The 15,295-nt window shown below is 33.8% G+C and overlaps 2 protein-coding genes across 3 annotated transcripts in view; one reads left to right on the top strand and one right to left on the bottom strand.

Annotated features, from left to right (window-relative positions):
• LOC134853383 (coiled-coil domain-containing protein 154-like) overlaps positions 1-15,295 on the bottom strand; it is a 92,656-nt gene that overhangs the window by 73,999 nt on the left and 3,362 nt on the right. For both annotated transcript variants that reach the window (XM_063869371.1, XM_063869372.1), the window contains exons 2-4: positions 14,889-15,085; positions 13,031-13,146; positions 12,119-12,311 (exon numbers count right to left, since the gene is read on the bottom strand). In XM_063869371.1, the coding sequence (XP_063725441.1) occupies positions 12,119-12,311; positions 13,031-13,146; positions 14,889-15,085 (506 nt within the window). The remainder of the gene's footprint in view (positions 1-12,118; positions 12,312-13,030; positions 13,147-14,888; positions 15,086-15,295) is intronic.
• Positions 3,171-6,649, top strand: LOC134853129 (uncharacterized). The gene is made up of 7 exons (XM_063869073.1): positions 3,171-3,178; positions 3,340-3,745; positions 4,045-4,194; positions 4,527-4,658; positions 4,787-4,927; positions 5,601-5,909; positions 6,383-6,649. Exons 2-7 carry the CDS (start codon positions 3,355-3,357, stop codon positions 6,571-6,573), a joined length of 1,314 nt encoding a protein of 437 aa, XP_063725143.1. The 5' UTR covers positions 3,171-3,178; positions 3,340-3,354; the 3' UTR covers positions 6,574-6,649.

Raw genomic sequence — 15,295 nt, 5'->3', positions numbered from 1 at the left:
ATGACAGTTATAGCAGTATATATCTTTTATATTCATTTTAGGGTGGCTTCAAAAATTCTTGTAGTATTCAAGCAAAGACAAGAAATTAATTAAATTTAATTTGTATTTTTGTTATAAGCAAAAGTTTAACAAAAAATGACACTTAAAGCAGTATTTAATTTTAATTTTAGAGTAGCTTCAAATTTCTATTTAGTGTTCATAGAGTGACAACAAATGAATCATTTTTATTTTTTAGTATGTTTTAAAGAAGTTTATCAAAAAATTATGACCCTTATAGCAGTCTTTTTTTTTAGAGTGACTTTAAATTTCCCTTTAGTATTCATGCAGTGACAACAAATGAACCAGTTTTAATTTGTTTGTGCGTTTTTAATAAAAGTTTACCAAAACAATTATAAAACTTGTTGCAGAATATATTTTTTTCATAGCCAAAACTATATTGACACAGCAGTTGCTTGAAAATTTCAAAATGATCTTGATTCTTTCTCAATTTTGGTCGAATTGAGACAGAAAGCAACAATTTTAAGCGCCGCAGGCAAGTTTCAGAAAAAACAAGCCAAAAACGCGTTTTTAGACACGTTTTGGAATATTTTGACTAAGAAAATTGCGTTTTTCCGGCGCTTCTCTTCTCCTCCCCTCGAACTTCGTTTATTTTGGCGTTGAAAGTTGTAGCTCAGTCAGCCGAAAATGGCCATTTTAAAATAAGAGAAAAAAGGGCCGCCCACCAGCCCCATTCTTAAATCCAATACTGACGAGAACCACAAGCATCTTAATGTCACTATGAACTTCATAAACGTATCTTTTAAAATTTTGAAAAAAAAACTATATATTATTACCCAGAATGGCAATTATTTCTTCCAAAGTTTTTTTCTGAAATTTTTTTTTGCAATTTGCAAACGCAGAGATTAGGATAGTTTTTGTTTTATCAGCACAGATTTTGGATTTACGATTTTGTTTCAATTCCATTTTGAATGATATTTGAGTCGGATAATTTTTGCAAAAAAGTCATAAAGGAACAAAATTCTAGCAATGAAGTTGAAGGAATAAATACCTTCTTGACAGTTTAAAAAATTGTCGTCAAATTTTTTAGTGAAAAAGTCACAAAAATCAACCGCAAACAATCCGTTAGTTTTTGGAAGCTCAAATCAACAATTCGCATACAAAATCAAAAATATGACCAATAACGCTACGCTAATGGGAAAAACTGAATGAGTGAAACTTTGAGTGTGCAAAATTTCTTAGAGCCGCACACCAATTATGAACCTACAAATTTTCTAAGTGACGCAAGCCACTTCTGACGCATTGGCAGTACCAGTCAATATGAAAAAAAATACCAACTAACACGCCTCAATTTATAAAGTGGACGCATTTTAACTAGTGCACAAAAAAGATCATTAAAAGCATCTGCCAAGGTTCGAACCACTTTATTTTGTTGCGGATCTCCTTCCCTATCGCTACATATCCATGATACCTTGAAGCTAAAATGATATTTGTAATATAATAGTCTGTGTTAACATCCTTAGATTTGGATTTACTTAATAGCTGGTTATGGACCAAAGTGAACACTTTCAAATTGAACACATTTTGTCGCAACAGTATTTGCGTCGCAATAAAATTTGCGATTTAGGTTTGAAAAAAAGAGAGTTCATACTATAACACAAGCTTTGCTTGCGTAAAAAAGACAAACAAACCATTAAAAATTTTTGTAACTTTTTATTATGTCAACAAAGAGTATATTCCATAATTCTCGTTCATAAATATACGTTTACATGGTCAGACTATTGGGACCAAAATTTAACCTCATCAGAACTTAGGAAAAAAAAATTAAATGCAATCATTGAAAAACTCTTGTACTCCAACAAATTACACAGGGAAGGGCAAAAAGTTTGCAATTTTGGGCTTTCGAAATAGACAGCTAGTCGTCGGAAGGTTCGGTTCTATAAATCGATTTTCTCATCCTGGGTGGTTAGGAAATTAGAAACATTTCACGCCCTTATCATCCGAAATGAATCATTTTCAAAAACGCTCGCGTTCACGAAAAACGGTTGTGAAAGAAGTTTTCCTTATTTTTGTGTCATTCCGGTGGTCTAAAGTCATCAGTCAATTCATGCTATAGACAAAGTTTATAAAAAAACAAATCAAAAAAAGAAATAGAAAATACTTAACTTTATAGATTATGAAAAAGTGATGATCGTTTCCATAAAATGGAAATGTAAACAACTTTCTAGTTTGCTAAATTTTTGTCAATGGATCCAAACACAATATTAAATTGATTGTTTTATCAAAAGCTGATGAAACTCATAATTTAAACTATTTGTTTTTCAGTCGACTTATCAGCCGTATCTCTGCCTCACTAGATACTTACAGGGTGTCATGTCAAATTGGCAATGAAATAAAGGTAACAACTTCCATCTTTTTTTTTCGGAATTGGAAAACTGTCAAACGTGCTTTCTTCAAACAAATCTATTATTTCAATTTGATGTGAAGTCGCAATTTTTCACCACCGAATTTTAGACACTACCTATTGTTCCTGAGTTAACTCCAAAACTGAGCTTTGCCAAGGTAAACACTGCTTAGTTTTTACAGAACTTCTTTGGAAAAATTGGAAACTAGAATTGAGGGGAGGGGGGCTTGCATGAAAAATCAATCAGTTTTTGGTTATAAAATCTGCTTTTTCGAACAGTAATTTCCGAAACAAAAAATTGATTTTTTTTCAATAAAAATTCTAGTTATACGTATTTAGCGGGTGGACTAATTGATTGACTACTTTGGTAGATATAATCAAGGCACTAAGGATGAAAAACAGTTAAGAAGAGCTGCATTTAAATCAAAAGTTTCGCGAAAAAAGGAATTAGAAAAAACCGTTATTGTTAAAAGTTTTTTATAAAAAATTTTAATATTTTTAAAAATTATTTCACCCTTCTCTCACGAAAAGCAAAAAAGTGAATATTTCGCAATATCAGAAGTATTATTTGAGTTTAAAGTCGGATGTTTGTGTTGCATTATCAATATATATATAAAGTTGGTAAAAATGACTTTTGAAGACAATCACTTAAAACACCACTCAGCTCAGATGGAACAAAAAGAAATGAATATTTGATAATAGCCAAGCAGCGCTGCGCTTAAAAATTCAGCTGTCCCCCTTTTTTCAACATTTCTCAATGCAAGAAGAGTTTCCAACGTAAGAGTTTCAGCGCCACCAAATCAAACAGACAACAACTTAGATGGAATAAAAAGAGGAAAATTTGATAATTTCGAAGCATTTTATGTCCTTTTATTTATTAATATTAAGGCAGCTGATATAACTTCTTGGAGAGACATAACTCATAAGTCTGTTTTCAGTTTGATTTGCATAAAATGCAAGCAGCAATTTGGCTCACGAATCATCTGGCAGCTGTATTTTTTATGGTCCAAAAAACGTTTGGGCAAACTTGCTCAGGTGATTTGATTGCTTGTGAGTTCCAACTGCCTTTGAACTCAATTGTTCACGCTGTTGTTTCACCAACCTCTGGAATAAGCCAATTGGAATGTGTGCAAAAAATGCAGCAATTTCTTTGGCCAGTCGGAATTTATTGTGAGTCTAGTCGCTTCTGCGGACTTGGATTAGATACTAAAATTGACTTCGCATTGTTTAAATCACTCGTCAAAATTGAACCGGTTTCTGACATATGCCAAGTGTTTACTCGACTTAATAAAATCCAATGCGAGGATCTGATGACAATTCTTCTGAATAATGGAATAGTGAAACGTGAGTCATAGTATCTTCCGTAGTCAGGGGGGGGGGGGGGTTGATTTACTTGCTTTGATGTTATAGATGTTGATCCGATCAATTTAGAAATTGAATTTTTTGCGAAAGACTTACGAATATTTTGGACAATCATGAAAGTTCAAAATAATACAAAAATGAAAAAAAATATATTTAAATCTGGGAAGCATTATTCTGCAACTCTGATTTTATCAATCGAATCAGAGAGAGAACTTCACGTGAAAAATTAAATCAGACAAAAAATTTGAGAGAATTTATTTGCTTTTATTTATGTATGAAAGTCAATCACTGGAACTGTTTGGCGCATGGGTTTGAGTTCTGTCGACAAGAAAGATTGGCCAATTGTTTCGACGTGTTTGGTGGATTTCAGTGCAAGGAATGCCTTCAAGGGGCTCGTCAACTGCAAATTTCCGACAACACAAAATGTCAAGGTTAAGCGTACTAAGAAATCATTACCAAAAAAAAATTACATGAAATTCTTGAAACCGTCGAAGCGGTTTTGAATACCAGGATTCGACAAACAAAAAACTAGGATTTAAAATAAAAGTGACAGAATCTTGTTAAACGACGGTACATTTCTGATTTTGACTAATCAATCAAATGCTGTTTTGTCGGAAAAAATTATGATGCCAAAACTTTTCACAAAAGTTGTCACAACTGTTTCAATTAGTTTGGAAGCGGGTTGATTTTATTTCGACCCCGACAAAAATGTTCCCACGGAAAAAAAAAGTTAAAAAAACTTGAATTTTAAGTTTAATTTTAGACATCGACGAATGCTCTGTGGACATTTGCGGAGCTGATGTTTTGACGTGCACAAATTCCGAACTGTCATACACATGTACATGCAACACAGGGTTCATCTATAATGCTGTTGTTTACAACTCGTCATGTCAAGGTCAGCTTTTATGTTTTACAAACGTGAACAAAAATTGTTTCATTTAATTGCATGACAATTTTGTCTCATTGTTATTATGAAAACATTCGTTCTTCCTGGAAAAAAAACTTGAACTTGGTTTCGTTCAGACATTGATGAATGTGCAACTGGAGTCTGTGGGGATAAAAATAAAGTACTGCAGTGTGAAAATACTATCGGTGGATACAATTGCACCTGCCGGGAAGGTTATGACTTCTCAGACGATCCATATGGACGAGGTTGCGAAATCGGTTAGCTTTCCGCATTTGCTTTACAGGAAAACTAGTTAAAATAACAAATTAACAAACAAAAACTGAACTTGATGGGTGTTCTATATAGCAGAAGCCATTTATGTGAAATATTTGAGGTTGCATCTAGATAATCGATTGAAAGTTCAAAAGTACATGGGAATTGCCTGCAACAAATTTTCAGAGTTAATAGCATTTTTACACTTTTATATTAAACTTTTAGGCCTCATACAGAGACTGCTTCTATATACCCCATACATTAAAACTAGGCTCTTTTTCCTTCCCCCTCCTCGCTTCTAGAAAATATAAAAAAGTTTTTGCCTGACTGCATACAATGTTCAGGAGATACTTTCGAAGTTTTCTTTTAAGCTATTGAAAGTCAATTGGAAGTTAAAGTCATACTGTTATGAATTTTGAAAGACATATCTGTAAATGTTCTAAGCCTTTTAAACTGCTGTCTGTTTTTTTCGCAATTTTGCAGTAAAATTTTCCTCATCCTCGAAAACTCTGGTTAAGTTAAGCATGGTGCAAAAGTTTTTCAAACTTCATCTTTTTATTTATAAAAAAGTGAAATTTTTCTGGGATATTTTGATGTCATAAACAGATAAGATAAACTACAATCTTATCTTTTTGTTTTTATGAAAATTAACTATTGTTTTGAGCCTATTTTTTTAAGTGTACACTTGGGTGCATCTCTTTAACGCAACTATTGCGAATAATTCAACCGATCTCATCAAAGGGGAATTCCGAGAGTGTCAAATGGCCAATGGAACCATTGTTGACCCATCGAACTGTAAAGAAGCAACAAACATTCGAGTATACCTCCATCATAAACGCATTCACTCTGAAATGACATGGAGAGACGGAGCAAAACACTGCGAGAACATGGGAGGAGTTATGTTCGGGAATTATAATGGAACCCAAGAGCAAGTCGACGAGTTATTTGAATTTATGGCTACAAATTTCCTCTATCTTGGAATAAAAAGTCTGTTTCAATTTCTCGATTTTAGTGCTTATATAATGTAGATATATTTTAAAACTATAAAAAGAATATTAGGTAGATGTTTTGGCAACGAAAATAATTTTGATATCTGAGGGATGCACAACTTTTTTTATGATTTAGATCACCGAATGTTTAAAATAAACAATGATATCTGCAAACATCAATAAAGTTTTTAAAATTCAACGGAGGATTTTTTCCTTTAGAATCTTTTTGCCGACATTTACAAAAAATTACAGCCCTTTTCTTGTGAAATCTAATGCAAAATTGATGCGGCATCCAATTAAAAATCAAACAAACTCGGCTGCAGGTTTTAATTTCTATATTTAAAACTCAATTGGTTTTAAGCATTAAAAAATCACCTACCTTTTTTACTTGTACTTAAAGCAAAAGAGCCGCAGCAAAATTTGAGATGAACACACTTGTTTTGACTATTGGGTTGAGAAATTTTAAACAAGGTATAATCGGACAACGGAAGTGGGAAACCCTTCGTGGAGTCGACGTAACAAGTGCATTAACTCAGTGGGATACAAGTTATCCACGAACAGATATAAACGAGGAAGGGTTAATCAGAGTATCCGACGTGAACAAACTCAGAGATGGATATGGAACGGTTCCACGGAAGTTCATATGTGATCTATCCGCTTGATTTTACTACGATTTGCAATTTACTATTGCTTACAATTTACAAGTCCTGCGTGAGGAAAACAAGGAAAACTTTACAAAAGGAGGAGAATGCAAAAAAGTTTTTATCAAATCAAAGAATTTGTGTATATATTGGATGTATTATGTAAAAAAAACTTGCGCGTGCTTCTGTCTTTTTTTTCAAATAAAGATAAAAACTTTTTTTCAGAAGGCAACTGCTGGTCTCATTAAATTGCAGATTAAGACAGTTTATCCACAAGGGAAAGGACCGACATACGAGCTGTTCAGCTCATCACGGAGAACAGCTGTTGTGCCCCTGCTTAAGATTTACATGCAGTGTTTTTTGTTTTTGGTTATTTTTCTGGGCTGGGTACTGTTGCTTTATCCCCAAGCAACGAGCACGGATCATGGTGGGCCTCGAACATCCGCCCTTTCGATTGAGAGACGGAGACGTAACCACTTAACCACCGCTCCCGATATTTATACCTCCCCAGATTTATATCTCCCCAAATTTATACCAAAGTTATTAAATTTGTACCAATCTCCAAAATTCGCGTTCATGATTGATGAAAGCTATGAGCTTGACAAGTTTGTCACCACGAAGGCAGCTTTTAACTTTTAAATGTTTTTAATTGGGTTTTTGCGGGTCGAGAGAGGTTGCGTTTTAATGAAAGCAGGGGGGATGGGTGATACTGATAGCAGACAATTAGATGGTTAAAAATGTATTTGCACAATTTCTACAAAAGAGATGGCTATGAATGCGAAAGCAAAAAGTACTGCAATTTTTTTTCAAATTGTTTATAAGAAAATTGCTTAGACAAAAAAAATGTCTTTTGAAAAAAGTTCAGCATTTTCCAGACAAACAGTTGTCCGGGAGGTCAGTTTTTCCGCGAAAGTTTTTAAAGGAGAAAGTGCTTCTGTTGTCGAAACTAACTACTTGGGACCTTTGTCGTCCCAGGCATGAATATGAATGCTATGTCTGTCCCAAACGATCAAATTTGGTATCTGGAACTTGATGTGCTATTGTGTTAATGAGCCCACCAAAAAACACTGAAAAAAAAAAACGATTTGCTGAAAACGCGAACTCGCAAGATGTGGTACATTTTGGTAATTGTTTTTTTTTTCATTGTGAGATACTTAGATCTGCAGTCAAAATATTCAAGTTTTCACTGGACAGTTTTACCAGCACAACTCCATTTTTTACTACAAATATAATAAAAATGAGCTAATGTTACTTGAAATATTTATCCCTTGCCACTGAATTCTTGTTTCAAAACTGCGAAAAATTCCAGTAACCATTGAAGGTGAAAATAGTTGACACAAATGTAAGGTGAAGCTAAGGTTACAAAAATTTTACACAGATAAAACGAAAAAAAAAAACAAGGACAACCGTTTGCTGTGCAAGTAGCACAGAATGTTCTGAACATATTTCAAAAAACTACAAACCAGTTTTCTTATTATTTGCCCGTGGTAGGATGAAAGGATCTAAAAACAGACTAGAACTAAGGCACTTTCGATAGCCATAGTGAATCAAGTGTATTGAAAAACGTTTTTTCTCGACACCGAGATTTGTTTTTGGAATTGCGACCGGAAAGGTTTTAAAATAAGATAATACTCGGTCATTGATTTAATTAAATGAGGTACCTGATTTGGCATGAAAAAAAACACACTGGAGACCAAAATTGCTCCCCATTTCAATGATCAGAACAATAAATGATTGTTGTTTAACCACTGTAGTAGCAAAAAACTTGGCCTGTTGGTCCCAACAAATTGTTTGTTAGAGCTGAATTATTGTTTGCACATTTTTTATATATGTACTTTCTCTAAATGAAAAAAGCCTTGTGAAATATTACTTGATTTTTACCATTTGTTCCTGTGGCCAAAATGATAACGCAAATTGGTAGCTTGTGACTACAAAGTTTCATCGTGACTTTAAATTTAACAAAAGATTTCATATCACCTAATTTTATAAACAGAGTCGTGAAATTAAATACTTGAATTGAAGACGTGATTTAGAGGTGTAAAACGTACAATTTTCTGCTAACTTACTGAAAAAAATATTTATATATACATTTAAATACTTGAGTTCAGAATTCAGCTTGGCTAATAAACAAGAATAATTACCAAACATTTTGTTGTTGCACTGGAAGCTGTTGTCTGTACGACATATGCATTAAGCTTCATTGCGGTTCGATTTTTGAAAAGCCCAAAACTTGAGACTTCCTCAAATATTATTGTAGACATAGAAAAATGCAATATTTTTTCGATCGATTTTCGACTTCAAAATAGATTAATTCTTTTCTTAATGCCGCCACTCAAAAATGTCACGATAACGTCTATAAAGTTTCAAGCAAAAAAATCAAGCTTTTGTTGAATGTTTGGAAAAAAAAACTTCACAAAATGCGGAAAAAGAACAAACAGCATTGACAAAACACCTTTCATTGCTTTGAACTGTTTTTTTTTGTAGAAAAAAAAACAGTTCTAGCATTCAACTTAAAATGATTTTCCAAAACTAGCAACCAAAATCATGAGCATTACTTTTTGGATTGGATATTTGTCAAAGTGTAGTTGAGCTTCGAAAATGGCCAAGTTCTTATGGACAGGATTTTAAAGTACAATGGAACGTTAGGCGCCTGAAAGTCTGTCTCACCCTTAAACTAAAAAAAACACTGAAAGGGAGTTGCAACTAGTTTACCTAAAAACAATTAAGAAAAAAAAACATTTTTTGTTGTAATGTTCTCTCTCCTTTCAAACAATGCATTGATTTTATATCAATTGATTTTACATTTGTTTTGATAAAAGTTTTTTAAAAAATTTTAAACTTTCTTTTTCTGAATTTGTTTTTGCAATTTTTAAGCTCAAGTTACGTAGCTAAGCAAATTAGATGCAAAAATGGATTTCGACGCTGCAAAGGAGCTGCAAGTTTGCAAGCACAAGCGAGAAAAACTCAAAAAGAAGCTTTAATGTGCCTAAAATCACAAGTTTGTCTCTTAATCCCCATTTTGTCGCTCATGCAGTTTTGCAAGAAAAAACTATCTTCGCATATGAAAAAATGGAATGTAACAAATCAGTTTAAGCATATATTTTGAATCTCAAAATCTTACAAAATGCTTTGAAGTACAATTTTTTTGAAAAAAAAATTTGATTATTTCATTGTTGTCTGAAGCAAATCGTTTTTTGATGTACATTTGATGAAAGAAAAATCATCAACTGTTTTAACTAATTGGTAAATAAATTTCTATGCACACACTGAAAAGTTGCCACTTATCGAAAAAAGTAGCCAACACTAGCACCAACTTTGCGGTTAAAAAAGTAATATGACACTACGCTGAACATGTGTATGAAAAGGATTCGATAGCTCAAACGTGGAGCACTCTCCAATGAAAATGCATGTTCAACTAACAAAGCTATCGATGTGTAGTTCAGCCAACTTCCTATTTTTTTTGCTGAATCATGTTTCACTAACGTTGATTTTAGGAGGTCCTAAATGGAAGTGGAAAAAAAAGCCAGACAAAACAGACAATTGGAAAAGAGTCATGAACGCAAAAAAACTGACTCGTTTTTGAGAAACTTCGAATTACAAGAAAAAAATTATGGCCTCAAAGCTCTTCGAATTTCAAGAAAAATTTATGATTAACACTGTTTTGATATACTCAACCCAATTTGAGAAAACTGAATCAACAAAATACGTTTTTTTGTGACCTTTTAATTTTTGCTTATCGATAGTCTTCCTTTTAACAAAGGAAAACAAATGAACTTGAAAGAAATTGAAAGTCAAACCACCAAAAAATGAAAGGTAAGCGTGAACAAAACAAGACTTTTCGCGAAAAAAAAACAAACAAAAGAACACCAAGACCTATAAAAGAATTTTACATTCATGACTCTTTAGAAAAACTAGTCAGTACAGATGCCATCTAAGAGTGCAATGGAAACGTTTAAGTAATTAAATTCCAGTATTTTGTCATTTTTTTCTACTTTTTCTCCTTAACTAACTATTCTACTAAATACTTGGCTGATTTTTAATTTCAAAACTTTTGTTAGCGCATTAGTTGAAGTTTTCATTATTGCAAATTGCTTGAATTTTCACTATAAAAAACATAGCCTGGTTTCGTAATAGTAATTTGTGAGTTTTCAAGAAGCTATGATGAAGCGGAGTTAGCTTTGTTTCTTCATCTAAACTTTCATTAGGATATCACGCAGCAAAATTAGTGTTCAAAAACTTAATTTAAATGTGAGGCAAGTGGAAAAGTCCACAAAAATGAAGACATGTTTAGCCCAGGAGAGGTATTTGTCTTCATGCATCAAAACATTTATTTTGGTTCAGCCGATTAGAAGGAATACCAAACGCTCCATACACACGCACAAACTTCATAGTATTTATTAATAGTATAATACTAAAAAACTAAGCAAATTTTTAAAACGAAAATGAAACTTAGTACGTTATTTTTTAAGCACTGTCAGAATAAACATTGCGAGAAAACAAAAAGATGGTGAAAAATTATATCAACTCATTTTTTGGGCTGATTACTTAAACAATTGATTCCTAAGAAGCTTATTGACACAATACAAAAAAAATGTTTGTTCCCGAAAGTAGTTTTGCAATTAGCCACATGTGCTGACTGATTTTTTCTCCCACAACATACATAAAAAAACTTAGTTTGTTTAAATTATGGAAAACTCAAAGAAGAGAGAGCTTAGTATATTTCTTCTAGTTTTTCTCACTATTGTATGACAAGCATTCTGAATAAAAGATTTAACTGGGGGTTCACGACCGACCACTATTGTTCAACTGGGAACTGGCGGATAGTGGCGACCAAAGTTTCGACTTTCTCGGTCGAAATGGATTTGATTTGATTTTGTAAGTGACTTAGATTTGCTTCTCGACCGAAGTTAATCAGTGGCAAAAGTGAAACTTGCTTGATTTAAAAAGTAAAAACATGAGTCGAGAAACTCTTCCCGTGGTGAAGCTAGACAATTGAAGTGAAAGAGATCATCTTTTTCTGTTACTTCTTCTTTTCTTGCTCATCAATTTCTTCGCCGTTGTTCTGTTTTTCTTCAGCTTCACTTCAAAAACTAGTGCCAATACTTTTTAAAATTAAAAGCTTTTAATGATACCAGTATTTACGGGTCTGATTAACTATTTCCCCACTATGATATCCAAAAAAACTTCACCTATTGAACTAATTCAACGACTAAGCACACCAGAGTTATCCACCTGTGTAAGGGAATGATAAGGGAATAAGGAGTAGATAGTTCAAAAGATACCGGTTTCATATCTCGTATTTGCAGGGTCAGCTCTTCTGTGAAAGCTATAGCTGTTGAAGCTCTACTCTTGAGATAAAACAACTGGATCTGAATTGGTTAATTTGTCACTATGGTCTCCTCACTTTTGTTCTCTTTTAGATATGTTATGTGACGTCACAGACGTATTAACACAACGACCTTGTGTACAGAAGATCAAACTATCAGTCTTATAACAGCTTAGTTAGTCTCAATTAGATAACTTCCAGGGTAGGTCTCTGGCTGGTTAACTAAAAAACATTACTAACCATAGATTGTGACTCATTCTCTATCTGTGAACTTCGCTTGTGTATCTCCTGCTGGAGTGTCTGGTAGTCCAGCTGTTTCACCTCCAGGGCATGTTTCAGTTGCTTCACCTCCTGGGCCAACATCCCAACCACACTCTGCATCTTCGCCCTCTCCCCCGCCCACTCCTCAACTGACTGCGACACTGTGTTCAGTCTGAAACGAGAACTTGTCTGCTTAGAGATATGTCGGCTTAGATTCCTAAAATTCAATGTTGGCTTCAAAACTCAACAGGTGAATCTTTTTGCAGTCAGTTTTAGTTTAGATGTTTACATTTCGTCTCTTATTTGGGACGCTGTATTCAGAATTCATCCTACTTGATGTGAACATGTCTGCTCAGAGATATGTCGGCTTAAATTCCAATTTTTTAGAAGTTTAAGCATATGATTAAAAAATAGTTCGAGACAGAAGATCAAGAAAAACTAAGTTTCAAGCTTTTTTTTACAGGTAGGCACATGTTTTTGATTTGAAAAAGAAAATTCTCCGTTTTAAAAAAATTTTGGCAGAGATTTCGCGTGCTTTCTGGCAGCTGCAGAGAAACAACCAGCGAGCTTAAGGCACCCGAAGCATCTACTGGCTTAAAAATTAAATCTTGATTTACAAATAACTTAATATCAATTTGAGATGACAAAATCTCGGCATCTTTGTAGCGATGTATCTACTATTCAAGCTAACTTTTTAACCGTGACCAGACATTTCCACCCCAAAAGCAGTCATTTCAGGAACTGACTGTTCTTCGGGCGGAAATGACTGGAGCTAAATAGACTGGGAGTCGTTTTTAAAAGGAATGCTTATTTATTAAAAGAATATAATTTATTTAGTGTTCAAAAATATAATTTTTAAATTTGCTATATGAATATCAAGATTTCTTTCACCTTGCGAAGTATGAGTCATTCCTCTGAAGAACATCTCTCTGAGCACTCATCAGATTAGTCTCTATCCTCTTCACCTGACCTGTCAGATTAGTCACACTTGACTGACCCTGCTCCATCTAAAAAAGAATATATACTCAGTTATAAGTTCGGAACCAAGAAGATACATCCCTACTTTTAAAAAAAGACGAAATAATAACCTGTTCTTCTGCAAATTAAATTGGCTCTTTTTCCTTTTCCCCCCACCTGCAAATTTTTACATGCAAATTTGTTGACCACATTGTCCGATTGTTACAAAAATTTACATACAGACTAATAAGGCCACGACAAACATATTTGGTCTTTATACTGAGCCTCCTAAAACCACTCGTTATACTAATTTATTGAAGCTTGTGTGAGGTGGGAGGGAAAAGGAAAAAGAGCCATTAAATTGAGTTACAAATGAGTATTAAAATGAGTATTATAATTTATGATATAAACTGCATGAGTAATAAAAAGTATAGAAATAACGGGCAGCTACAAAAAGAACCCGAACAATTTTTAATTTGTGTAGTAATTGTTATGTTAATGTTGTTGACATCTAAGATCAATTTTTTGTCAACATCAAACTAAACAGTTAATTAGTTTTTTTAAATATCTACTTCTTAAATATAACATAAAAATTAATACATAAATACCTAAAAATTTTACAAATTTGTGCTGATTTGTTTTATTATTATATTCTTTTGACCATTGGTATTGATTAGATACCAGTCAACCTCCAGCATGAACCAACCAGTGGTCGATCATTCAATGTCCGTGTTAGCTTTATAACCGACATTTTAATTCAAAACATTTCTTATTTGTTAGTTTATTGTTTGATTTTTAGTGAATTCATTCATTCAGGCCAACTCACACAATGGAGCCGCTACATTCCTGGACCCAATGGAGCAACAAATTTCAGTAGGCGATAATCGCAAAAGAGAATCTGGACATCGATAATCTTAGCGGACAAGAGGTCCCAGAAACTCAGATTCTCATTTTGGAACAGGCAACAAGAAGGAATCTGGCCACGATTGAGCAAGTCGGGAAACAAGAAATCAGAACGCGATGAAAATCTACGAAGCCCCGAAGAAAAGCTGGTCATCGAAGACAAGAAAAAATTTAACGGGTTGAGAAAAGCCGAAACCGACAAAAAGTTATGTTCGATCATTCTTTTAGCAGTCAACAATGACAGAACAAGGGTGTTATGACTATTATAACTTGTGATATAAACTGTCGGACTACTAAAAATTATAGAAACAAGGGGGAGCTACAAAAATAACCCGGTCAATTTTTAATTTGTGCAGTATTTTTGATTTTAATGTTGTCATCAAAGATCAGTGTTTTGACATCATAAACTAGGCAAGTTATTTACTTTTTCTTAAAAGTTAATATATAAAAATCTAATGTTTTCTAAAAAAAAATACAAAATATCTTTCCGAATCCGAATAATCTCCAGAATAAAGAGTTTTTGCTAATTGCAATAACGTGGGGATTGCTAAAATGTATCTGATGGATTTGTATAAGTCTGAGAAAACCATTGAAATTCCCGACTTAACCCTTTCCCCCCCAAGTCAAGACAAATTTATTCACAAGGGACAGGACCAACTTACGAGATGTTCAACTCTACACGGAGAGCCGCGGTTATTCCCTGCTCAAGAATTACATGCACTTCTATTGTTTATTTTTCTAGGCTGGGTAATTTTGCCTCACCCTCAAGCAACTAGCACGGATCATGGCGGGCCTCGAACAGCCTACCATTTGACTGAGAGGCGGAGACGTAACCACTTCATCACCACTCTTATAACCGCACCCTTTTATTTATATTTTTAACTAGTACCATCTGTTCTATCTGTTGGATGCGACTGGCCATCTGCTGCACACTCTGGCTGGCACTCCTCACCCCCTGGTCCACCTGGCTCCTCTCAGCCAGCTCTTTGCTGTAGTTCTCCTCCAGTCGTCTCACTGTCACTCTCATCTCATTCTGCAGACGGACCACCTCCTCGAGAACTGTCTTGTTGCTCTGCTCCGCCGCCACTAAACACGCCAAATCTTTCATCAATCATCCCTTAAAGATATTTTTTTTATTATTGAGAAATAAAAAAGGCTATTTAGTTTTTGAAAATGAAACAATCACATTATCAGAACATCATTAAAAATAGCCGACAGACAGTAGGAAAAGAGTCAAAAAAGTAAAAAAAAAACAAAAAGAAAAACTGACTTGTTTTTTTTTTTTGAAAAAACTTC

This window comes from Symsagittifera roscoffensis, chromosome 8 (assembly GCF_963678635.1).
Source record: "Symsagittifera roscoffensis chromosome 8, txSymRosc1.1, whole genome shotgun sequence".
NCBI lineage: Eukaryota > Metazoa > Xenacoelomorpha > Acoela > Convolutidae > Symsagittifera > Symsagittifera roscoffensis.
Note: the sequence above shows the minus strand (reverse complement) of the source record. Positions and strands in the feature narration are given on the sequence as shown.

Coding starts and splice junctions, on each gene's coding strand:
- LOC134853129 (XM_063869073.1), top strand. CDS start 3,355: ATGCAAGCAGCAATTTGGCTCACGAATCATCTGGCAGCTGTATTTTTT. Junction 4,928..5,600: donor TGGACGAGGTTGCGAAATCG/GTTAGCTTTCCG, acceptor TATTTTTTTAAG/TGTACACTTGGGTGCATCTC. Junction 5,910..6,382: donor CCTCTATCTTGGAATAAAAA/GTCTGTTTCAAT, acceptor ATTTTAAACAAG/GTATAATCGGACAACGGAAG.